The sequence below is a fragment of the Centroberyx affinis genome, unplaced genomic scaffold (genome assembly GCF_046629955.1).
Source record: "Centroberyx affinis isolate AG114_WGS23_722 - 3 ecotype Tasmania unplaced genomic scaffold, CSIRO-AGI_Caff_v1 ptg000395l_1, whole genome shotgun sequence".
NCBI lineage: Eukaryota > Metazoa > Chordata > Actinopteri > Beryciformes > Berycidae > Centroberyx > Centroberyx affinis.
The window spans coordinates 1-26,933 of NW_027279063.1; the positions used below are offsets into that span (position 1 = coordinate 1).

General features: G+C 44.0%; 1 protein-coding gene across 1 annotated transcript; it reads right to left on the reverse strand.

The window, feature by feature from the left end:
- Positions 1 to 2,192: 2,192 nt before the first annotated feature.
- On the reverse strand, positions 2,193 to 26,848 carry tbc1d16 (TBC1 domain family, member 16). The gene is made up of 13 exons (XM_071516236.1): positions 26,678 to 26,848; positions 23,169 to 23,381; positions 20,230 to 20,392; positions 19,098 to 19,409; positions 12,986 to 13,180; positions 12,459 to 12,606; positions 12,169 to 12,333; positions 11,172 to 11,320; positions 8,791 to 8,925; positions 7,719 to 7,905; positions 7,169 to 7,348; positions 5,129 to 5,275; positions 2,193 to 4,321 (listed from the first exon to the last, which is right to left on the reverse strand). Exons 2-13 carry the CDS (start codon positions 23,347 to 23,349, stop codon positions 4,022 to 4,024), a joined length of 2,262 nt encoding a protein of 753 aa, XP_071372337.1. The 5' UTR covers positions 23,350 to 23,381; positions 26,678 to 26,848; the 3' UTR covers positions 2,193 to 4,021.
- Between the last annotated feature and the right edge of the window lie 85 nt (positions 26,849 to 26,933).

Here is a 26,933-nt window from a genome sequence, read left to right on the forward strand (position 1 = left end):
TGCCTTTTATTCTTGCAGAATTAAAGAAAGGCAACACGGAAAAACAACATACACCTAATTTAATAGGTCCTTAAGCGAACACAGCAGTGTCAGTGCTTCCAATTGGAAATACCAAATCTTCTTGAGTACTTTTATTTTCTTAAATCTGGGTTTCAGGATTTGCTACATCAAAATTATGTTACAAATTGCGTGGTTATTGTGAAAACTACAAGTAGTAGCAGATGGCTTTCTGTTGGCTCGACACTGTTTTGTTATGGGACTACGCAAAAAACAGAAAAGGCTAGCAAATTATCCTGTTAGCTAATGGACTCTGCTTACTTCCAAAAGCTGAGGTAACTATGGCTGCAGAGAGGAATGCCACTGTCGAAAATGTAATGGGCAACACTGTCAACCACATTTTATCAGAGTTCACACTTCAGCAATTCTTCACTGCTGAGGAGATTTTGCAAAAGAGGCAAGAGCTGCCACCATGAGACCAGCAGTTTCCCCGGGGAAAGAGTTGCTGGAACAGAGAGAGGGGCTGGAGAGGCTCGGGCGACCAGTGACAGGTGGATTTTGCACAGCCATGCCCACGAGATTGAGAGTATATGCTGCAATGATGGGAACATCACAGTTTTTGCTTGAATCCACAGCTGACAATGAAAGTGTCAATGCAAACATTGAACTTTGTGTAAGACAATCACTTTTTTGTGGCACCACAGAAGGTGACAGGCATGTTCGATTCTTTTTGCTCTTTTTATGTATCATTTGTACATCTGCTTGGCAACTATTTCTAGGCTAGTCCAGCTAAGTTAGCTAGCTTTGTGCTAAGCAAACAATGTTTTTCTTGCCTCTCCTGCCTCAGTTGGCCATGCCCATTTTTTTAATTAGTCGCACCCTGACATAATGGCATTCATCTGGGGGCGGGGGTGTAGTGCTCAGTGTAGTGCAACGCATGCTGGAAAACTGAGTATCTTAAAGTAAGTAAGTTGTCTCACGGTTTCTCCCCACGCTGTTTCTAGCAAAACTGGTGCACAATCCAGGTTATTATGGAATATAATAGGCATGGTTAAGCATTTTATATTAGTTATTCCTCCCGGTGTCACCTTCCATTAGGTTTAGAACTGGATACATAAATAATCGTTTTTTTGGGGCACACGGGTGGCACAGCAGGAAAACCATAGCCCACCACCGGGTTTGTATCCTGGCAGCAGTGCCTCAGGCTTGGCCAGGGGTCCTTACAAACACAATCAGCACTGATTGCAGGTGGGATGCCGGCAAGGGAGCCTGTCCTCGTCATTGAAAGAGGGACTTCTACTGGTTGGTCGGGGCACCTGCTCAGTGGGGAGGCGGGGATCTGGAGGAGATAGCATGAACCTTCGCACGCATTGCACTCTCCAGGAGAAACTTTAGTGGCTAGCGACTCCATGTCTGTCGGAGGAGACACCTGGTAGTCTACACCCTCCCCGGCTGACAGGGGGGACTGTGGAGTTCATTGGGAATTGGCAACTACAAAATTAGGAGAATATTAGGGTAGATGTTGTTATTCAGTAAAACATTATCTAGAAATGTTGCCAGAAAGTATGATCGTATTTTTTATTAAGACCCAGAATTAGAATAGCCTCTTTTTTCGGTGATGTTAACAGCAATACATTATCATAGAGCTTGACAGCAATATTGTACATTCAGTGATCACTGGTCACAACTCCTTTCAATAGGAGTAGCAATTAATGAAGCTAGTGACTTACAGTGTGTGCAGACAATGTGATTTCAATAAACATTTTAATAAAATTCATATGGGCCCATATAGGCCCCCCCACACACACACACACACACACACACACAAACACACAAACACACACACACACACACACACACACACACACACACACACACACACACACTCCAGTTACTTTCCATTTGTGCAGCTCTGGGTTAGCTCAATCTAAAGTGGCCGCCCAATCTCCAAAACTCTCCAGGCATTTTTAGCAAGCAGCTGCACATGATAACTAATAGGGAAAACGACCAGTAATGTATGTCATTTGCAGAGACTGCATGTTGAGAGAGAGAGAGAGAGGGAGAGGGAGGGGGAGAGAGAGGGTGGGAGAGAGGGAGGTGGAGGAAGGGAGATTTGAGATCCTAATGTTACCTTTTAGCAGCAATTTGAAGATGTTTCCCCCCCCCCCAGGAGTGTCACTCAAAGCCCTCCTGGGAATTTCTCAGAGTGGAGGCCATCTTTACAACTAGGACTTGCAAATCACAGAGGCAAGATGCAGATCGCTGTACTTCACTGTGTGAAGCCTAAAGCTTGCAAAATTACTCTGTGTAATAGTCCCTTTTGCTCTCCATCTCTCTTCCGTCCTCTTCTCTCTGCAGCGCAGAGCTGGAGAGTCTATACTACTGGCTTTTCTCTCTCTTCTTTCTCTCCCTGGTTCTCTCCATGATGAGTGGTATAATTAAGTAGATTGGTCAGGAGGAGGCCTTCTAAGGCTGTTCTCCAACTCATTACCAGATGTTTGGAGGTCACTACAGTTTATACACACACTTACACACACACACACACACACACACACCCACACACACACACACCCCAAAGCGAAGCACACTGTTTAGTGGAGTGAGAGAAGCAAAGAACTGATACATTCATGTGGACTGATTCTCTTGGTTTAGTGTTGATAGTGCGTTGTTGACAGTCATTCATTTGAAAGTGAGTGGGAAGAATGCTAGGAAACAAACAATGATACTGTGCTGTTGATTTTTCACCACCCTGTCTAAACATGATTAAACACAGAAGACAAAACTTCAAGTAAAAACAGAAGCCCATTGTTTTCTCTGTCGCGAAATAAGCATGATCTATGCCCTTACACTCCCTTTGGCTGACAATATTGTCACATCCATCCAATACCACAGTCAGGATGTGCTCTTGTATCTCTCCTCATTCATCAGACATTCCGCGGTAATGTTTCTGCATCTTCATATTTCAGCTCCTATTGCTTCGATAGGTAACATATTAATTTATATCTCACTTTATCAAAAGGAAACTTGCAGCTAGCTTCCTCCTTCCTGACGCGATGCGCCATTTGATACAGAGAGAAACCATGAGAAAGTTCCTTACCACAATCTGATAAGGAAATATGTGTAGCCCTATCCTGATGTGAGTGTTTGTCGTGTAAACACATTCTCACCTCTGTTTTGGGCTTAAGTGTTTTTCAACAAACAAGTTGTGCCCTATATATGTAAAGAATCGCTCATGCAAGGATATAACCATATAATATTGCTAAATATTTGTAATTGCTGACGTAAACGCAAACATACACTTATTGACTCTGAAAAATCTGAAAAATTAAATTGAACAAACTTAAAAGTACCAGTAATTCCTCATAATCCTATTTGTGGGTTGACCCTTCTTTGTTTACATCAAGGGTTTGGATTTCATGTTAAAAAGGTCTGTGTCTTGCTCAGACTTGAGATATGCACATATAATTTGATTATTCACACAAACATTCCATTGTGAGCATAGGAATATTTCCAAAGTTCAAGTTCAAGTCCCGTGAATGACTCCCCAGTCTCGTTTGACCCTTGAGAGAGTTTGCACGGATTCAACCCAGTAGCCTCAGACCCTACATGCGACCCCTTCCCACGAAGCCACTGGCAGCGTGCCAAGTCAGCAACAGACTAGAACCTGAAATTGCTCCAGACCAACATAGTGGCTGGTGATTGTCCATTCTCCTCCAAAAAGGAAAGCAGCTTCTTCACCTCTTGCCCATTCCACCCAACAGCAACGCATCCTCACCGTGCCGCCCGGAGGGATGTGATACTGAATGTTTGAAATACATTCTTATAAGGCAGTGTTCCACATTGCACCACATGAAAGGATCAAGTGACAAAACTCCTTATGAAGATGCTGATTGCAAACTAGAAGCAGGGACTGTGGAGAGAGGAGTCCGAGGGCAGCAAATAGTTCAGGAATCCAAGAGATGGATCCAACCCTTGCTGTACTAATTGCAGCCAACACCAGCAAAACCTCCCCATAATCTCCATCTCAGGACTGTTTCCGGAAGGTGAAAATATCCCGGGTCTTAGAGCCCTTCTTGCACTCCGGGGGAGGGGTGGGTGTGAGGTTCGGCGAGGGCGAGGGTGTGTTTGATGGGGAGGGCGAGGAGGGCTGGGGGGTGGAGGTGCCTCCATAGGGGCAGCTCTGTGAATCTGGGTGTTCACCAGAACATTCCACAGTGGGGATGTAGCGGCTGTCCCACATCCCTGGGCCACACAGTTTACAAAGGTCGTGTAGGCTACAAGGGATCCTGGGTAGGAGGCGGAACTGGTAGAGAAGGCTGCGGGCCTGGAAGAGCAAGAAGAGAGGCCTGAGAAAGGTATAGGCATGGAGTGGTTGTGAAAACAAGTGTGGCTGTGGTCATGTGCTGGTGAGATGGGGTAACAAAGGGAAACACGAGATATGGATGCAAAACAGCTAACTGCAAATATCAAACATAGTAGATTAAACATTTGAGTAAATCAATAGCCTTGTCCCTCGGGTAGAAGATAACAAAACAAAGTCAAGGTCAGTGTTACATTGTGGTAACTCCAGGGTAAAGCCAGCCGGTCTGCTTGTGGAGCAAGGGATGCAAAATCTCTTACGGGTGACAACAAAAGGGGTAACACCAGCTGCATGCTAACATGAACTCAGGCTATGCTGGCTGTGGTTGCAGCAGGACTAACGCAGCATCCATAAACATGAGGATGTGGACACAGACACAGTAGCAGGGATGCAGATCATAAATCCTCTGCATGGCATGGCAGCGTCGCACTTAGCACCTCAAGGCCTCTGTGGGCAGGCTACAGTGTGTCAAAGATATTTTCCTGCAGCATTGGGAAGGGCTCCTGGACACAAGCACTACACTGGCTTGGATTAATTGTAATGCTATGTGGAAGAAATGCTTTGAGCACGGTCATATAATGCTGGATATTATAATATTCTGAGAGTAATGGCTGGCCATGCACAGTGGGGGCAGAGAGGTGCAGAGAAACAAAACAGAACCGTTTAAACACATAATCATGACTTGCAAGGATATGATAGCAAAGCAAGAAAACAGACAATAGCATTTATTGTGTCATCCACGCATGACTTAGCCTTGTGCTAAGATATCACCTTGCGTAGCACCAGTTCTCCATTCATGTGCATGGAGAGGTTGCTGAAGTGGAGCAACATTTGGTCAGTGGCTAGCTGCTGTTCTGTTACATCCTCCCCATAGAGTACAATGATGGCCACACACAGGAACAGGTGGAAGTAGTCCGTCTGAAGAAAGGGAGAGGCTATTTATTATCGGGTAGCGCAGGACATCAATGACAAATTCATTTGATAGGAGGGGAGTTGTGGTGGTGGACAAATGCATATTCAGTAGAAAATAAATAGTATGTAATAGTAATAGTGAGTATCACCTACTTGACAGATGCATTATTCATAAAAAGCAGGAAATGGGCTGATCTAAAATCTCCCATTAGGATTAATTTTAAGGTTCTCTTTCAAATATTATTGCTATCTCAGTTTATCATCTTCTTGGAGCCCATTAGGCAGATGTTTTTGTGATTCCACCCAAAAATCCAATAATGTGATCTCAGGTCACCGCAATGACATCTTGCTGTGGTTGCTTGGGAACAAGTGCTTTAATTTGCCAAAACTGTAATACTGTATTCAGTCAATTCATGCCTTGCTCAGGGGTAAAATATTTGTATGCAAGAATATTTCTGTGGAATTTAAAACAAAGTGAAAGTTACCTTGGAACAAGGGAAGACAGAGAGCATATCTGCACAAAATGCACATTAAGATTCATTGAAATCTTGTTCAAAAATGTATCGCACTGCATTCAAAATTTTTGACATCTTCAGCCTCCCGAATGGCCTGAAATATACGGAATATGACCGCAGTTTAACTGAAACAGAGCGCTAAAGGTTTTCAGGTTCTGGGTACAGGAGAATATGCATGTATGCCAAGGGCAGATATTTTTATATTATTACACCTCATTCTTTGTCTTCCCGCTGACTGGGTACATCAAAGAGTGGCCATCTTTGACACCATGAAGGATTTCTCTGAGCCAGTCTGCTGCCAACACATTTTTTCCTCTTGCCTCTGGTTCCACGTCTCCCTCTTTCCTCTTTCCCTTCTCTAGCTTCTCAACGATCTCACTCTTTAATGGGAAGTCAATTTTTCTGGCATTGCTCCACATGTCCTTCTCTAGGTCATTCAGCCCTTCCTCAGCAGAACTCTTTATTCTTTTGCTATTTCACTGGATCGCTCCTTCCCCTTTTCCACCATGCAAATCGTCTCCAGAGAAGACCCACTGCTGCTGGCTGTTTGTTATGTTGGTTCTGAAATGTCTCTCTCTGACCACATTATCTCCCTCTTTTCTTGCTTATTTAACGTTTTTCTGGAGCGCAGACTCAATACTTCTGGTTTTATGTGGTTTTGGCTCTGAGATCGACACCAGAGCCTCTTTATATGGCCTCATGACCCAGAGTTGCTGGCTCTCCATGTCCAAAAACATCTTGCCTAGCAAATCCATGGGAGCTACTAATTGACTTGTGTCTAATAGCCAATATCAGTTGCCTTCAAAATCCATCTCCATGTCTGGATTAAAAACCTCTTTTTGATCCTTTTTAGGCAGTCAGAAAAGCTTCCTCTTGGTCTACAGCAGGGATCAGTCCATCCTGTATGTGACATTCTATCTAAAACCAACGTCTCACTTTCCTATCTCCTCCCCCGTCACCTGCAGCTGAAGCCGAGTGCCTCTCAGAGGGATTTTGAACAGATCGCTTGAAGCAGAAACAGCAATATTGGACACTACCCAGCTAGCAAAACGTGTCAAGTGCTGTCGTGCTGTCACTTGGTTACTGGACCCTGATACAAGACCATAAAGTAATATTACATTTTTATGGGCATTCAATTGGACTACAATGCTCTTCGGTGGCAAACTTTGAAGGAAAAACATGGACTCATTCTGTGAAATTGGTTTTCTGTCTAGGAGAATGTTAATGGTGCATTTCTGCATGCCCAGCTACAGGTTGAGAACCAAATGATTGGTTCTGTAGTGAATCAAACGGTGTATAGCCAAAGCCACGTTCACTGATATATATTCAAACTTCTTTTTACAAGCGTGTGTATGCAAAAGAGCTACTTGGACTTTGCCCTGACCTGGTAGTGTGCCCAGCAGGCCTCCCACATGCGCAGGGCCTCGGTGTCGGGGAACTCTCGTTTGAAGCAGAGCAGGATCCAGCGGTGGCAGAAGAGCAGCTGAAGGCCGTCCTCCCCCAGCCTGGTCAGGTGCTGGTGGAAGCGGGGCATCATCAGGCGCAGCAGCTCCCGCAGATACATCTGCAGGGTGGGGGGGTGGGGGGGGGGGTGGGGGGGGGGCGGTCAGGGAGGGAGGGTGAGCATGCATGGAAGCACATACATGTAAGCACTGTACATACATGCAAGCATAAACAGACAGGTGGGCGGGCACTCTCTCTCAAACACACACAAGCATTTCAACATGCAAATTCATGTACTCCCTCTCACACATACACACTGTGCTATACATGAGGATATTCCATTGACTTACAGTCATTATCTAATCTCATCCACTAAATGCCTAATTATATGACCCTACCTTATTCTTTGCATAACCGTAGTTCTAAGTCAAACCTTATCCTTATGAACACACACACACACACACACACACACACACACTCAACATCCTCACCAGCTGCCTCTCCATGTCCTCGTCACGTGGCGAGCTGATGAAGATGGTGTTCTCCATGAGGCCAACAAAGCACCAGAAGGTGTCGCTTTCATCCTGGACCTCAGTCAGCAGGGGGGCCACCAGGTCTGACATGCCCTGGCAGTAGCCCATGTCTGGATTAAACACGGCGTAGTTGAGCAGGATACGCCTGGGGCAGGAACAGCCACGGACATGTTAGTCCTATTATAATGTCTCAGCAGAAAACAGCACCTCTAATGTGAACATACTGTCAGTGTCCCACACAAACACTCCATTTGCTGCTTTTTTGGTTGCTATGCCAACTCTTGTGGTAACCGGGGAGCTAATTAATGATCTTTCTTGTTTTTCCCCTGTCTTTTATTTTTGTGTATAGATACAACCTTGAAGAAAATTTCCCAGACAGTACCCATGCATTGGTAAATATTGTATAAAATTATTGAGGACCTTGGGGATGTTTTATTGTGATTAGTGCTATATCAAATGTCAAAAAACATGAATGTCAATTGAATATATTTAATTTAGGTCAAATGAACTACTAATACTGAATGACCCAGTCGGTACAATAGATGTGAGATGAGAAACAGTGGGATAAAAGGCTCTGCCACTGGACATGTGCAGTGCTGCTATCAACCCACCCAGTCTCAACTACAGACATAATACCTACACAAATACCAGGAGCCGTGATGAGAGTCACTAAACTAATATGCTATTTAAATCCTCTTGCTCCTCGTTTAGAAAGCCATTAGCTCTGAGTATGCATCAAAAGTGCTCTAACAGCTTAGTCAGAGTCAATAAAGCATGAAACTCATTTGCTGCTCCCCCAGGGTTCAGAATATGAAATGAATAGGTACTCCTGTGCACTGGGCTATGGGATGGGAATGATAAGGACGGATTGAGAAGGTGACGGAGGGAAAGGGAGGGAGAGGCAAAGATAGACAGAGATTAGGAGGAGGCCAAAAAAGGACATGGAGAGGGTGAAAATGATGGAAAAAAATCTGAAGAGAGACAGAAAGAAAAGATAAAGAAGGGTGAAAATTAAGAGAGGTATTCTGACCTCATGATCTCCACATTGGGGTTGTTCTCCCCTCTGAAGAAGAGGTTGCTGCGGTCCGTTCTCACCACGTCTTTATCCACCGTGAACTGGACCTTCCTCCAGAACTCGCTGTGCTCCTCCGGGCTCATGGACAACCTGGACAAACACACAAACACCCGGCAGAAAAGGAGTTACATACGGGAAACAACAGGGAGTTTCATCCTGCAGCTATTTTCTTCATCAAGACTGAATTCAGCAGCTAATTAATGTAACATTTCTGTGAAATGGCGCAGTTATGATAGATTAGACAGACAGGAGCAAGGGAGTTAAAGGTCTTATGAACAAAATGCAATCATTTAGGTAAATATTGTATTGTGCAATGCCAGATAATTAGGGAAAAAAATAAAACATTATCACATAATCTTTACCGCAAATGTTACTCTGGTGTAAAAGACTAATGGTTAGCTAAAAATGAACTAAAAATGTGGAGGTGGGCAACCAGTGGGCTGAAGGGGCATTTCACCATCAAACGCTCCTTTGAGGATAAAACCACAACCATAAAATCCACATCTATCCCTCTAAATGTTACAGGATATATTAGTAGCATACTCCATGTACGGCACTAATGTAGTCAAGTCCTAACAAGCAGAGGGGATTTAATTAACACTGTTTGTTTTCCATGTGGCCCCACCAGGAATAATGAGAGCACACCTGATGCAACGCCGCGCAACTGTTTAGTTTCGAGGCCCTGTGTTTGTGTTGTTGGACCCTCCCTGCACACTCTCTCTCTCTTTTTTTTCTCTCTCTCTCTCTCTGGAGGTTGGAAGTCAGGAGTTCAGTACATGTTCTAATTACTTTATTTCTGAGGCTGTATTTACACAGGAAAAGAAAGTGCCTTTTTTGACACTACATGACCCAGGCATGATAGTTTTAGTACTTGTTTAAAAACAGAAAAAAAATATCACATCTGCACTGTATAATGTCAAAAGTCGGATTTTTAACATTCTGGTTCAATAACAGAACATAGAAAGGCAGAAATGGAAAGAATGGCAAGATGTGAGGAAAAAGAGGTAAAGAATGACAGAGGGAACGGAATGGAATTTCCTCCTTCTCTTCCACTAAGCCAGCAAGCAATAGAGCAATTTTGGCACCGTATTCACTGGTGCGCCAAAATTGAGATGTAACCATTTTCTCTTCATGCCAGCTGTCCATTTTCCTATATTCAGCATAGAGTAGGTTGCATTATTCAATCACAATTTATTACTGATCATTCAAACAAAAATCATGACCACAATAACTCTTTGAAGCAGCAGTGTTTCAGTGTTAGGGAGGGCGGTCATTCAACACAGTGATTTAGCACCAGCTTCTCCACAATGACAACAACTCAACTCCACAGTAGCAGATGCCTCAATATTTTAAACCTCATTCTCTCTCTCTCGCTCACTCTCTCTCCTTCACCACTTCTTCCCCTCCATCTGCAGTGATCTAGTCTTTCCTTAAGCGACTGTATATGAACTCATTGCAGCTGTGTTGCTTCCATATGCAGTTGCCTAGTTATCAGAAATGAGGGAGAGGAGAGATGTAACTGTTATCCTTGTTCCTTAATGATCAACCAGTGGCCCTGGAGGCTGCTCCAGTCAAGTGGTTTTTATAGGAATCCACATCAGAGTCAGACCAAGGGCTCTAATTACCTGACTTAGATAAGACCTTCTGATGTATTCAAAATGTTAATAGGCCATACGGCTGAAACCTGTCCAATTATCATTTTCATTACAGACGGAGAGGTGGTATGTGAGAAAATATGTGCACACACGCACACGCACACGCACACGCACACGCACACGCACATACACATACACACTCAACTGGCTGTGGGGCAGACTCAGAGACGTGTGTGTGTGTGTGCATGTGTGTGTGTGTGTGGGCGTGTGTGCTTGTGTGTGCGTACCAGAGCTGGGTTTTTCTTCCTACTGATGTGAGAGAATGATCTGATAAGCGCTGACATGTTTTTTCCCCAGAGACTTTTTATTTCACACCCGGCACCTCCCCTTAACACTTCCCTGATTGTGCCTATTGATTGCTCTGTGCCTGCGATGAGAAGCCACAAAAGACCCACATATGGTTTAATGTTTATTTGACTGAGCATTTGGCAGCCAATACCGCAGCCATGCGATGGTTTGTTCACTGTATCAATGTCAAAATACCGGCAAGTCTCTGTCAGATTTTTTAAAATGAATTGTCAGCGGTATCAATTTGTCTGCGCTGTTATAGCTCAGGATAACTCAGTGCTTGTCACTCAAAACTCATTTCAAGGCATGCACGTATACATTATCAGTTGCCAAGACATCTCCATCCTCCCATACCACACACACACACTTTGTCTTTCTCCTTGCTTCTCCCACCTTTTCTGCTGGATGTCGTGGTAGTCGGCGCGCTTTTGCAGCCTCCAGGCCTCTCTCTCCTGGGAGCTGGAGTCGCAGCTGTAGTAGTGCAGCAGGAAGGGCCACACCTCGCCACGGATGGACGGGTCGATACCGCCAAAGAAGATGGCCTGTTGAGGAGCGGGAGGTGAACGAACAGAGTGAGCACAGAGGGCGCGCTCTCAAACATTGGCGGGGCTAACGGAGGCAGCTAGCGTCAGCATTGGACCATCACCTCCGGTAGCAATTTGTGTGAATACAACACATGCATACAAGACATGCAGACAGCGGTGTAGGTGGCACAGTCTCTTCTGCGTTCAACTATGACTTTGCAAAACTAGTAGATGTACTATTTTTCATGGCTTTGAGAGTCAATGAGTCATTGAGAGCTGCTCGCGATTGATAGTCTGCCACTTACATTTGCAATGGGATGACGAATGTTGTTGCAATACTGAAACCCTTGAAGGACGCATCTTATAATTCACATGTCCAGTGAAAAAGCTGCTGCCTCGGCACTTATTAGTATACTGAGGAAACGTCTTGGCCGCAATCTAACTGCCGCTGAGTCATTTCAGCAACTTGGTTAACCTTGAATGAGCCAATCCCAGAGATGTCAAATGACTCAAACTGGCAGATTGGCCAAGACCAAACCCCCCCTCGTCATTTATAGACGAGAGGCAGAGCGGGGTGCTGATTAAGACTGAAACTTACACACTTTCAGGTTTGACTTTCAAGATGCATTTCAGTACATATAGTTGTGAGGAGGATGCGAAAAAAAAGCTGAGGCTTGACTACAGTAAACAGTATATGTGCAGTAGAGGGTGAGATCAACTTGTGGGCTTTTTCACTGGACTCATAGACACAGTGATACATTCTCTCCTGTACAGTCCTCAAATAAACACACAACTATTTTTCTATTCTTGTGGGGCCAATTGGATCCCATAGGATTGTAAAAATGCACACGCGCACACAGACATACCTTGCGTAGTTTATACTCCTCCTCCACCTGTCCATTTTGGTTGAGGTGGCGTAGCCAGGTGGTGACGTCCAGCCGCCGGTAAAGCTTTTCCTCTGGGTGGGTCTCAGCCGAGGGCAGGGTGGGCCTCCGGATGGAAAACTGCATACAGGACTTCTCATCTGACACCTGATAGAGAGAGAGAGACGCAGAGGGAGTGTGAGGGTGTATGTGACACAGGAAAAGAACGAACTGCCATTTGAAATTTACCCGTGAGGCTAGATGCCAAACTGGACTTTGTTTTATAGCCTGACCTGGTCTTTGAGCTGGGTCTCCCTGCAGCACTTCCACTGTTGGAAGACCTCAGCCAACTTGTCCAGGCCAGCGTGATGGAAGTGGAGGATCTTATACTGGCTCTCTCTGCTGGCTATTACCAGCTGGCCACTGGTACATGCCTCGTCACTGCAACAGTACAATACAGGCTGGTAAAGGTAAGAAAATAACATTGACCCAAACCTTTTTCTCCACAGATATGAAGGAATCTTTAATTTATTAGCGTAAACTAAGGAGAACATTAAAGTCAAAGACATTGTGAAGGGAAATAACACACAAATTCATGATTGATGAACCATTTTCTCAAAAACTCAGACTCAGACTCTCACCTAAATACTTTTCACATTCATTTCCATCCAAATGATGACAATTTCTCCACTCAGTATCATAAACCAAACAAACACTGTCCTGAAACCTACTGTTACAACCACACAACTCAGCGTGAGAGATCACACGAAACAACATGACCCCCCGTGACCTCCCTGTGACCCCTGCACTCCTGGCTGACCTGAAGAAGAGTCTGAGCGACCTCATGTGACCCAGGTCGACCCGGAACACTCCACACAACTGCTCCAGGGCCAGCACCTTCTGCTGCTCCTCCCACCGCACACCCTGCGATTGGCTGCAGCTCTCTGAGGGGGCGTGGCTGTCCAGGCTGGAGGCGGAGCTTGCCGAGTGGGTCATGGACTCGTCGCACAGCTCCCTGGGAAACAAAACAAGCTTTTAGGAATAAAGTTTTTAGGAATAAAGGTTTCAGATGCTGGGATGGATTGTAGGGAATGATGGTTGAAATTCTGAGTTGAATTTTAGGAAAGGGCATTTTAGATTATGAGCTGATTGTAGGGAATGACATTTGAAATTCTGAGTTGAACTTTAGGAAGCAAGATTTTGGGAGATTTGGATTGTGGAAATCAGACTTCAAATTCCAAGTTGGATACCAGGAAATAAGATTTGAACGTTTGATTGTGCTGTAGGGAACTGAGTCATAGGTTCCATGAAATCAAATGAATGATACCTCGGATCTTGTCTTGTCTCGCCCTGATGCCGAAACTTTGGATGTGTACAAAATCTGTCCTTCGTCGGGCCTCAGCCTAACTTTCAGATACTCAACCATTCTCATTCTCCATGATATTCATTAATAATGAATATCATGTAGACAGTGGCTGGTGGTGTTTAGCCCGGTGATGATTGTGCAGACATATAGGCTTATCCCAAGCTCAGTCCTGCCCTGTTGTTTTGTGTCTCAATATGGTTCCGCCAGGAGGCTGAGAATGGGAGGAATGCATGGCTTCTGAGGACACACACACACACACACACACACACACACACACACACACACAGTGCACACATCAGGAACTCTGTACACACACAAATCACACTGTCTGCCGTCCAATTTCCCCTGTCATTCCCCCATGGCCAGCATGTTGTTCCCGGCACTGAAACCTGAGCCTAGGGTTCCTCTGCTGCGGGAGTAGAACACACACGCACGCACACACACACACACACACATATATACAGGAAGACACACATACACAAAGACGCAGAAAATAGGACAAAATCTCTATGTGGCCAATACAAATACGCATCTGCACCCTAGCAAACAGGCACAAGTTTTTCTCCCACAAGAAACACTGGCAGGCATGCATTCTCTCTCTCTCGCTCGCTCTCTCTCTCTCTCTCTCACACACACACACACACACACTCACACAGTAAAAGAGTGAATGGACCATAGCTAATGACCATAATGCACTCTCAAACACGTCTCAAGACATACTAATGCTGAGAAACAGACCAACACTGAAATGTGTTAAACCCACTGACACTTGAGAAGTAGACATCTTAATAAAACGAATATATATAAAAAAATGCAAACATTTCATTGGACCAAAAATGTTAGAAGTTAAATATCTTGTAAAAAAAGAAGGTTACAAGCACTGTTTCCACCAATGTGTGAAGTCATAAATGTCCTTTTGTAAAAACACAGAACTATTTTCTAAACATACTTTTCACCCAGCTTGCTATTTATCAATTCAGCAACGCAGGCGGCATATCGGTGCTGTGAGAAGAACAGAGAGGCCAGGTCTGATCCATTACACCCTGAATCAATCATGTCTGGCTAATCATTTCCCTGTTAGCAGATGGGGAAATAACAAGCCTGATCAATCCAGGCTGCGCGGTTTCCTCTGCTATCTGGTGATTTACTGCTCTCTGTCTCATGTATCACACCACAAACCAGTACTGGGAGACTGGGAGAGAGGCAAGGAGAGCTCTGGTGAGGGAGTTGAGCAAGCTGGAATATGGAGGAGTTCTTCTAGATAACTACTGTACTCGTTTTCTCAGTAACTCCGATGGCTGTCAAACTCGGGGTGTTTACTAGGCCTGTGAGCCCGTTTAAAACAGCCATTTCCTTCATTGTGCTTGCACTTAAAGTACATATGGCGAAACGTTTTTGCATGTTTCTCTGCACTGGAATAAAAATGCAAAAAACATGTAAAATGAGTGCAGAAAGCAAATGAATCTTGCTGTTTCAGAGTGTGGGCTGTCTACTGCGCTGTATTCAAGTGGAAACTAAATGAGCGATTAACAACCTCTGTCGGTGTCAAAGGGTTCCATTCATATCTGACTCGAAACAAATGTAGGCAGTAGCCAAGCCATACGCTATACAGAGAGCAGATTATGTAAACAAGCTGTTTTGATGGAGTAAGGCTGCTGTAAATGGCATGTCCCTCCAGGCCTGGGTGAGATCAAACTGCCCTGAGGCAGTCCACAACACCTTGCTCCACAAGTGAGGCAAGTGAGTGATGAAGGGTGGATACTCCACACACACGCACACACACTGGAAAGTGGACAGCAAATGGTCTTTGGGGAAAGACGACGAAAATTCCCGGAAGAGACAATTTTGTGTTATTTGTTAATCATGTTTTTCGCAAGGGTGGAAGTAGCTAATTGCATTTACTCCCATAACTGTAATTGGGTAGCTTTTGTGTACTTGTACTTTTTAAAATATTTTGTTTAAGTGAGTAATTTTACTTTTACTTAAGTATGATTTCACTGAAGTATTGTACTTGGCTACATTTTAAATTACATCCATTACAGATAACAGATTTTGTGGCTCTCCATGAGCATCAGAAACTGGATAATCGTCAATTGACAAATTGAGGAGCCATTCACAGTGAACAGTCAGTCAGTAAAGAAGAGAAGAATAATCTGGCTTTACTTTGTTTGTGGACTTCATTGCATAATTTCTAATTTCGTCCAATTAAAAGAATCTAATTTGAACTCTGTCCTCTCCTCCTTTTAGATTTGCATGGAAAAGATCATATGCAACAATGTTCTCTTTTCTAAAAAGTCACTCAGTAAATTTTAAATTATACATGAGCTACTATTTACTTGACAAATTTTACTACTACTTAAGTAAAATTTCAGTAAAGTAACAGTCCTACTTGAGTAGGATGTTTAAGTGCTCTTTCCACCCCTGGTTATTCCTATTATCTCAGAAAAATCAGTATTGATGTAAACATGTTCGCAACTTCGCCCAAGGCTGGAAGCAAGAAAGTCTGGACTCTGCAGATGATATTAGTAAGAGGCAAAACCCTGGATGGGTTCACACCTGCTAGCACTGCAATAACACACAAACTATTTGGATGTAATAGCGTAACCAAACATTCCTGAGCCCACAAAAACTCTCCAAAAGTCTCCAATTCACTGACAGTTGTTCATCTACTGTTTTAAAGTGGATTTTGCTTATATGACTTTTCACAAAGGAAAACACACATCATATGTTAAAACTATCCAGTCTTTAAAGCCTCGAAAAGGGACAGCACATTGAAAGCAACAGTAGTTTATTACACTGTACTAAACTTTTAAGAAACTTGTTAAAAACATGTTGGAGATCGCTGAGGATTTCTCTCTCCCTCTCTCTCTTCTCTCTCCCCCTTTCATCCGCACTTGCACTCCCATACTCGGTTCTTTCTCTTTGAATGATTCCAAGTGACATGTTTCCAGTTCCTGGCCCCTTAACAGTGTCAATTAAAGCAAGAGAGAGAGAAAGAGAGATTGAGTGGGTTCCAGGGTTTTGGCTGCTGCACCGCTCTCTTCAGTCCTCTAATCCGGAGAGCTGACATTCAGCCCAGCACAACAACCCCGGGAGCACTGGGAATCAAAGGGCTTCACACAGACTTTAGGAAGGAGAGGGAGGGAGGGGAGGGGGAGAGGGCAAGATATTTGAGAGGTGGAGAGCACCGAAAGAAACAATATTGAGAGAATAACTTAGAGGAACAGATGTAAAAGGAGAAAATAAAGGGTTGAAGGAATGAACAGATAGAGGGATAGAGAGAGAAGCGAGGGGAAGGAGGGAAAATAGGAGCAGGGGGAAGCCGCACAAAGGATGAATCCGAGTGCCAGGGAAGCTGAAGTGGGGAGGCTAACAGCGAGCGAGGCGCAGAGGAGAAGAGGGAGAGGGGGGGACAGAGTAAAGGTTAGAAGCTGTGAAGGAGAGAGCGCTGCCAAGTCACACACTGACTGCACTTACAGCGAGCTGGGGTCTGAGAGTGGTTAAAAGGCTTAAACACACACTGACTCACTCTCTCGCACTCTCTGTCTCTCTCGCTCACACTCACGCTCACACACACACACACATACACACACAGGCATACACATTCTGGGCAACATGTCAGGCCAAATAGCTGTGTGTGGAAACGACCTCAGAGGGAATCATAAAGTCAAATGGCCGTGAGGTCAGAACAGCAACACAATCGCTGTCCAGATGGCTCCCTTGATTAGAGAACGGTCTCTGGCAGCACTGAGGTTGTAGGTTCAACGCCCTACTGGGACTTAGATGGAAAAGGATGAGGGCTTTGGGATTGGGCCATCTGCAACATTATAAAACATTTAGCAGAAGCTATTTTAGGTATATGGACGCATCTTATCAATACAACCCAATAACCATTTAATACGCCCCACTGAGCTCATCTACCTGCCTTCTACTTCCTGAGACATTCAATTCCCAGTGGAGTGCAGGGAGCCACCATGCGGCCTCAGGCTGTAAACCAGCACTTCTTGCCATCAATTCTTTTCTCTTTGGCTCCACCTTGTGGTAGCTAAGATACATTAAAAAAAAAAAAAAACATATTTAGGATGAATGGGGTAACTTGTGTGATAAACGACCATCTGGGCTACTATGGTCCAGTAGGATATTGCAGCATGTCGTTCAAGGTCATTTAGCTGAATACAGAAAACTGCTACTGTTTCTCTGTCTGGCAGTGGAGAAGCAATTAAATGCCTTGTCCTGAGAGCATAATGGGGCATGGTACACAGGACAGATGGACTACAAGTGACAATAAAGGTAAATTCCAAATATCAATCAAATATAATCAGTAAATTAGCTGTTAGTGCCGTTTTTGAATATAATAATAACTTTTCATACAGACTATGCAGCTCAAAGTGCTTTGACAGTTCAGCACACCCATATCACAAAGATGAATAGTTCGGCACAACCATATCACAACCATATCACAATAATGAGTAATAAGTAAAAGCAATATAATGAGTAAAAACAATAAAATAAGTAAAAACATTAAAAACAATAAAAGCAATAGAAAAACAATATATATATTAAAAAAAATAAAAATAAAAATAAAAAGAGTAGGAAAGAGGTATTAGTGATTGTATGCCAGGTTAAAAAGATATGTTTTTAGCTGACGTTTAAAAATGTCTACTGAGCCCACCTCTCTAATACCTTTAGGCAGGGAGTTCCACAATTTTGGCACGTAGTGAATGAAGGCAGCTTCCCCAATTTTCTTTTGGGGAACCTGCGGTACTTTTAAAAGACCTGCCTCAGAGGATATAAAGGGCAGCACTGGGGGAGTATTTTTCTAACCCCAACACAAATTATAAAGTGTAGTAATGAAAAAAAACACACAGAAAACACACCCTTACTGTATTTGTAGCACATTCTATTGACTTATATTTATTTCCTAATCCCTAACCCTAGGCCTCACGGCTGCATGACTAACCATGACTCTTTGCACAAATTCTATTTCAAAACCTAACCCTAAAAATAACCTTTTACCTAATTAGGTCTGAAAAACAGTGACAACTTTTCAGGAAGGCAAGTGAGCACTTTTGTAGGTTTTCCATTGAAGCGGGGACACTTGGATGTTGGCGGGGGAATTAAAATACAAAATAATTCAAATCTTTTAAGCACTTGTTAAAGCAATAAGTGCAGTAGCCCTTTATAGGTGCTCGGGTGGAGGGGTGGGGTGGGTGGTACACATGATTGAAGTGAGTTTGACTTTAAAATCTCTGTTATAACCAAAGTGCTGTGGTTGCACAGTGTTGTTGTAACTAAGAGAATATTTAACAAAATAGTACAATTACAAATTCATGCGTTGACTTAGTGTTCTCTTAAATCATAAGAAAGAGGTTCTGGTGTTGTTTTCATTGTTCCCACTTTTTATTCTTCATGGATTGGATTTGAGAAAGATGACAGTGTAACCTTGCCACCACTGACTCACACAACAAAGTATAAACACTAAATAAATAATAAACTCTTTCATGTAAAAAAATATAAATCACACACAAACACCTGCCACATCCAAAAATCCTACCCTGTTGCTGACCTGCTTTCATTGTCCAGGAAGACGGAGCCGCCGCTCTCGCAGAGGGCCTCGCTGACGGGGGACAGGCAGAAGGGGGAGGAGAAGGTGTCCGAGTCCGAGCCCATGGTGCTGTCCCGGCTCACCTCGTCCGACAGCTCGCAGGAGCCCTCGTCGCCCTCCTCCCCGGCCGGGGGCAGCGGCTGTTGGTGCGGAGAGGGCTCTGCGCTGGCCTCTCCCCCCAGGCTCTGGCTCTCTCCGGCGGCTGCGCTGCTGGTGAGGTTCCTCTCATCGTCCTCGTCCTCCTCCTGGGCTGCTGGGGGGCGGGAGTGGGGTCTGGAGGGGTAGGGGTGGTTGAAATCACAGTTGATATCATATGGTATTGAAGTAGGGCTGCACACGTAATAAAAAAATGTTGGTATAACAGCGATTTCCAAATTGCAGGAGGCTAGTTTACTAATCAAGCTGTATACAAATTCTAGACATCCTTCTCCTTCACAATAAGATTTTTGTCAATATTGTGCAGCACATACTGCGCACTTTCTCTAAAAGGGAATATCCTCAGGAGTGTACTTTAAGAGATGCATCATTGGTTATCATCATAATAACTTCCTCTTGATTTGATCACCTCAATCCACAGTAAGTCAATGAAAGACAGAGGATTTCACTGCTAGGACGTCTTGGGAAACGATGCTTTTGTGTGTTAACGTGTAGTATAATTGTAATATGATTGTTTTAAAGTACATGCATCGATAAATATTTGTTTGTTACTGAAGGGCCACAGACAGAGACTAATGCAAGTCCTCTCTGATTAGGGTTTCTCTTCGATAGCTATAATAGTAATCATGATATTAGCGGTCAGCAGCATATCCAGGGTGTCTGCAAGTGAAATTTAAGACTTTTTAGGACCTTTTCAGTGCTAGTTAGAATGATATATAGGACCAAATTCACAAGTGAAATTCAGGTGAAAATGAAAACAACTGTATATCTCTCAGAACACAGCGTGACTGGATGGATTTCACACCAGAAAAGGTAGAAACCACAACATTTTTTAAGACCTCTGAAACTGAATTTAAGACTTAAAATGCTATGTTTAACTGCATTCAAGACCCTTTAAAACCTTGTGTTTAAACAATATAATTTAAGATATCCCTACCGTCGGCCTCTGCGGCGTGCGTTCCTGCGTACGGGGGAGCTCTCCGGCGTGATGTAGCGCAGCGCCTCCTCATCCTGCCTCTGGATGCGGGAGTTGGGCACCCAGGTCAGGATCAGAGTGGTGCCCAGGCTGTCATCCTTCTCCATGTGCACGCACAGGTAGCCTGCAGGGGGCAACACACACCACGGTTCATTTTCATCTGCACTCTGCAATCATCAGGTATCGTGAGAGGAAATGACATGAGTGCTCAAAGGTAGCTGCAGGGAATCAAACACAGTCCCACCTGTAATCTGACACACACACACACACACGCATACACACACAAAAAGATGACTTGAAGCGATGTTGTAATATGCATATTTACACAAAGTTACTCAACACAGGGAAACCTGAGAGGTGAGTTAAGGCAATGCAACACACACACACACACATACGCACACAGATAAAGAGATGAGCATCACAGATGAATGGTAGAGAGATAAAGAGAAGGAGAGATGAAGGAAATGAATAAGTCATTTTCATTTCTTGGTGGTGGAACACTTTCAACTTTCAGTGCTCATACTTGTGTGAGTTATTATACAGGCCACTCTGTGGCTGTATAGTCACCACTCACTTACATTTTGAAAAATTCAATGTCAAAATCAGACATCCAAAACATGCACAAATAAGACAATGTAAACCCAGGTAATACTATTTCATTCTGCATCCACAAGGGTTCTAATTTTCAAGAAGTAATGTTCCCTGTTTACATGAAGCACTAGTGAGACTGTTAATGTTGGAGACTGACAATAATTTTGCCAGCAATGTTAGATTTAACTTTAATCTTAGTTTAAACAAACCTTTAATCACGTTTTAACCATGTATATCCAATTTTAGTTTTTATTAGTTTTAGTTAGCAAAATCTCTCTATATTTTAGTCTAGTTTTGTCACATTTCATACATTATATGCAATGTATGAAATCAACTTTTTGTCTCACCTGCCAAGGGCTGGTAAACAAGCAAATGCACTTACCAAGAGTCATTTTTACAAGCCAAAATTAATTTGTTTTCAATGCTATTTCATTTACAGAATCAGGTACTGTGTTTTACATTAAAACTGGCTCACTAACGTATACAATGGATCAAGTTGATATGTCATTATGAAGTGCAACAGAATTCAAAGTACAAGTAAACATGAAATGTAGACATAAGGGTTAAGTTGGTGGGGAGGACAGTGGTTAAGTGATGGTGGAGAGAGAGAGAGAGTGTAAAACAGATGGAGAGTGAGATAGATAGAAGGTATGTAGTGTTAGAGAGTGAGGAAGTGAGATCCAAATGGGGCTGTAAATAAGAATCTAGAAGAGATAGAAAAGGAAACAGTCGATCAAAGACAGAAGCGTGGGGAATGGGAGTAGAGGAGCAAAAACCTAATGTAGAGAGAAAGGCAAATGAAGAGCACCAGTCAGTGTCAGATGTTGCACAGGGGAAATCAGAGAATCCAGAAATAAAGCATCTGCACACACTGTATATAATGATAACCCCTGTGTACTTTATCCCTTAGCAGTGACAAGACACACTTGTTTTTTCAAAAATGTTTCATCAGGTCCAGAGAAACTGACCACACTCTCTCCAACTTCCTCCTTGGCCTTCCTTCTAGGAGTTTCATAGTCAGAAAAACAACATTTGTCACTTCACTGTGTCTTGTATCATGTGATTTTAGAAGCTTTCCACTAATGAACACCTTGCCCCATGTTTTTGGTGACTGATTATTTAATGATTGATGACTACACAGCTGCCATGAAGGAAAGGTGATTCTATTCTTGAAGTACACCTATTTATATATTCATCGGACAAGTCATACATCTTGTTCAACAACTGGCCATTTTACCAATACACAGGCTCTGATGTCACTATCCCTTGTGCCGTTTTGGGTGAGCACCTTGCCTGGATGTTTGAGAAAAGCAGGGTGGGCGAGAGCGGTTATGTCATGTGGGTGATGAAGAGAGCACCTCCCATCACACATCTGTGGGTGAACTAGGTCTATGGCACCTGCAGAAGGTTCAACAGAAAACTCCCTCCACCCTCATCCACACTGAGCTCTGACGCCTGATCAAAAATAGTATATAGTATTTACACCTTACTTGCCAATCCTCCTGTGATTTATATTGCCCATTTCTCCCGGTGTTCTCCCATGGTGTCATTTCTCCCAATTTTCTCCCATGTTTTGCTCAAATTTCAAAATCCTCATACTATATTTATTAGAGATAGTAACCCAGGCCGTATACTATCACCGCTGTCTCCAAACAGTCATCAAAATACGTTACATCAAAACGTAGTCTCTGCGGTTACATTATTATTACAGTGATGGTTGGAGCCAAATGCGTATATACCACGAAAAAAGAAATGGAGAGCTCGAAGAAAAAGAAATACGCCTGTAACTTTCAGTCGACGTGCAAGGACGAACTGACTTTTCAGACAGTTTTAAAGGATTTGCCTTCTGCAAGGTTTTTCAAGTTTATTTTTGTGTGGAGCACGGGGGTCAAAATGATGTCTGCCACCACAAAGAAGCAGATAACTAGTAAGAAGGCGATGGAAATGCATCAGAAGAAGCCCAGCGGGCTCGCGGGCATGCTGGGAAAAGGATTCTACTATATTTAGCCTACTACTATATTATGTACTATATTTTAATTGTTATTTTACACATAAAAAGTCACCAGAATGCAGGAAATAAGGTCTCTGAATCTTACAATTTTCCGGTGGAAAACCCCCACACCCCCTGCTTTGGGTTTGAAAATTTCCCTATTTCTGGACTCTCAGGGACAGCTGTTCCTGCTGGCCTGAAATGGCCCACTCAGCAATTGTATTCATACCACAGAGAAAAAACAGTTTCAACACTTGTGGAAAGATGTTCCTGTTCACCCTGCGGATGATTTCAGGAGCAGGTATGAGTGCAGCCTCACCTGGGTGGTGCTCTGCCAGGCCAGGCAGGGGCTCGGCGGGATGCACGCACACATTGTTTTTGGAGAAGATGATCTCTCCGTCCAGGCCCGAACGCGACGATGAGCCCCCTGCCCCGGGGTTAAAGGTCAGGAGGTCGGAGGCCTTGGAGGAGGCGCGCCGCAGGAGCCGACCCAGAGACATCTCCTCAGGCACCGGGACACTGGGCCCATCCTCTGGGAGCGGGGAGAAGGGAGGTATGGAGAGAGCGAGGTGGAAAAAGGGGGTTTTAGAGAGAGTGCAGAGGAGGGGCGAGGACAAACCAGGAGAGAAGAGTTAAAAGGCAGGGGGGAGTAGGAGAGGCAGAGGGAGTGAGAGATAAGGGCAGAAAAAAGGGAGTGTGAGAGTCGGATAAGTTTTTTGAGGACAGTGTGACACAGTTTTGCTGTGTGGGCCTGCACTGATCCAGACCTTTACCTTACCTACACTATCACATGTGTGCTTCTATTTACTGCAGTGTCCTTACTGCAGAGGGCAACCCGAGAATCCCCACTTCCCTCTGTACCTGTTCAGCGTTTCCTTATGCCACGTTTTCTTCGCATACAGACACACACACACACACAGAGCCCGGATACTGTAGTGTGTCACTAAATGTGTGTCCCACCTTATGTAAACAACACACACACACACACACAAAGACATGTGCAAACACAGTCCGCTCCATCCGTGTGAAATTCCAAGCAGTTATCAGTAGTCAACAGATGTCAGCAACATCAATACTGAAGTGAGCTCAAGATGTCATGCTACCAGCGCTCAACATGTCTACTGCAGTGAGAAAACTCTGTGTGATGTGACAAACCTCCAGTGAAGTAAAACAAAACGGGGCTTTTATCCTTTTGATGCACACCTTTCTTCTGTAAAAAGGCTCAGAAGGGATCTTACTGTTCAGGCTCAAAGGACACCAAAAGCAATTCATGTCAAAAGCATTAGTGAATATCTGTATACAGTAGTTTAACAGTTATATGTGTTTTTTTGTCCTATTCATTCTCTCTCACATATATAAAGCTTTTACATCTGTACTGTGTCTTTGGGCCCAGCTCATGTGTGAGAGTGTAACCTCGTCTTCATCTTTGCCAAACACTCGGACGTGTCATCACCGCTCCATCTGTGGAATGTTCCCTCCTTTTTCCTCAGAAGCCATGTTTACCCCCGCCTGATTAAGCAGGCACCCTGCTTCCTGATGCCAGGCCCCGGACAGGAAGTCTGCTGCCATGGAATCCAGGCATGACCCAGGAGGAGAGGGAGTCTGACTTGTACCATCATTTTGCCTACATAAAACAAAAGTGGAGTGTCCCTTTTGGTCCAGAATTTCCCCAGAATCGGTCGGTAAACGCTGTAAAAGGGGCCGCTGTTTGCTGCTGTTGTTAATGATCAACAGTGCATACATATACATAAGATAGATTGCAGTGATTTCTGAAAGAGCTGAGTATAAACTTCAGACAAAACAATCAACAAAAAACAGGACAAAGTTTGTGCTTGTCAATTCAGAGTTCCTACCTATCCAGCAAGCCCCTGCATCACTACTGAATATGAGCTGCTACTAGGCTATTTGCATGCTAACTGCTTAAAAAAGCACTAGGCTAATCCGCTTGTAAATGTGTGGTGAACCAGGGTCGACTCGTCATGCTGGGTATTCAGTGTCAAACATCCTCAGAGCCGCCATTCCTCACACACACACACACACACACACACACACTCATACACAAAAACATGCTACCTGACCATAATGCGGATAATGATAAGTTGGGTCTTAAAACATGACGCACAGCTGTTTTCAGTGGCCTGATAACAGCAATAATATGTTCCATGCTGTGTTCCTGGCCGGTGGTTATTTTGGTCTGTGTGTGATTACAGGACCTAGTGGGTCAGTTTGATAGGACGGGTCCAGGCTGGGAGCCCGGCTGATACAGCACAAAGTTCTCTCACTCCCTTCTTCTCGCTCCATCTTTTATGCTGTCAACACCTCAGTGTGTGTTCACACACGCTGCCTCTCCTCTCTGACCTAATGCTGCTGTCTCAAGTGACTTGGACGCTTTGGACTGAAATGCCATCCTAAACTCAAACTAATCCCACTGTGACCAACACAACACTTCACGTGTTTAACAAACTTTTAACAGATCGCCTGCCAAAGACAACTTTTAATAAGATCATGAACCTAAATCATGATAATTCTGCTATGAATAAAGCAGAAGCAGAAGGTTGGAGGGTCTCAGCTTCTTAGGGGAGCTGGGTTCACCTCTGGGTCACATTAATTAAGTTGTCACGCTGACATCTGAATAGAGCAGCCTATACTGAACTCCCCTTTTCATCCGCACTGTAGACTATAGTGCCTGGGGCAGCTGAAAGGAGCCCGGCTACAAAGAAGCTTGAAAAACGAGCTTCGTGTGGACTCTCCAACGGCTGTGTACGTTATGAGGAAACTTTATGAATGACTCAGTGACGGTCTGTGGAGGGAGTTGAAGCTTTGGCTTCATGTGAGGTTGTGAGTAAGTGGCACATGAGTAGCTGATGAAACCCATTTGATGTCCTAAAGTAACCCACCGCTTTGTGCCATAAAATTGAAATGCGTCTAGATGAAGATTAGAAATTAGATTAGATTAGAAATATCAAAAGAAGGTACTACATCCATATATTGCATGCTACCAATAGCTTATATCAAGTGATGTAGTGGTAAAGTATCAGGTGGGTAAAATATGAGCTCCAGTTGTCCAGTCATAAGGCAAACAATGACCATTACGAACAAAAATTAATTTGTGCTTTTCCCCCCCTTAAAACGCCCTATCTTCATATAGCTCACATCAGTTTGATCATTCTTGGTATGATGCATACTATGGATTTAGATCAAAAGTATTTATGTCACCTGTAAAGATGGGTAAACTCTACTCTACAAGGGAAATAAGAAGGTGAGTCAGCTGAGTTAAGGCGGGCTCATCCCTGGTTGTAGCAGATCTAGAGGAAATGCTACAGTAGTAACACTGTAGCCCGGCTGGAAGAGGCGTGCCACGATGACGGGGGGCTACATCAGCTATCAATACACTGAATCTCTGACAGGCAGCATCCGCCTGACAGGAGAGGGAAGGATGGGACGAAGCTTTTACCACCGCAGCACTATCAACCCACAGGCCCTCATTCATGACATTTGCTATAGGGGTTTTTGGCCCGAGCAGGGGGATTATATAGCCTCTCTGTACCGTCTTCAACATAAATATTTTAGTTTAGCTGGTTAGACCATGGCCGCAATTCATTCCCGGTCACATTCCGCACTGTCCACATCGCCAGGCAACTTTAAAGTTTGTTTTAGCAGCGCGTTGGAAAACACAAAATCAGTCCGGGCTATTTGTAATCACAGATAGATGTTTGTCTTGGCCGTCGGCGTACACCTGTCCGCGCAGGGGAAATGAATGAATGGCCCAACAGTAGCCAATGCATATAGCCTATGTACAAAAACGGGGGCAAACGCCTGAGCTCTCACCTTCAGTCCCGCCGGAGAAGCCTACAGCCCATGTCGGACATCCATCTCGTCAGGGAGGCAGGGGCTGTGCAGCATGTACCGGCCGTGTTTATGCTCCTTTTCTTCAGGATTTAGCTTAGTTATTATGAAGTGTAGCCTTGTTTGTATCCTTGCGGTCCGACAGTGACACCACACGTTTGACTGCTGCCGTTTCCAGACCCAACTACTGTCAAACCGACCAGAACAAAAATAAGACGTCCGGTCGTAACTTTCAAAA

Coding starts and splice junctions, on each gene's coding strand:
- tbc1d16 (XM_071516236.1), bottom strand. CDS start 23,349: ATGTCTCTGGGTCGGCTCCTGCGGCGCGCCTCCTCCAAGGCCTCCGAC. Junction 13,181..19,097: donor TTCCTGGACAATGAAAGCAG/GTCAGCAACAGG, acceptor TTTGTTTCCCAG/GGAGCTGTGCGACGAGTCCA. Junction 8,926..11,171: donor CACGACATCCAGCAGAAAAG/GTGGGAGAAGCA, acceptor GTGTTTGTCCAG/GTTGTCCATGAGCCCGGAGG.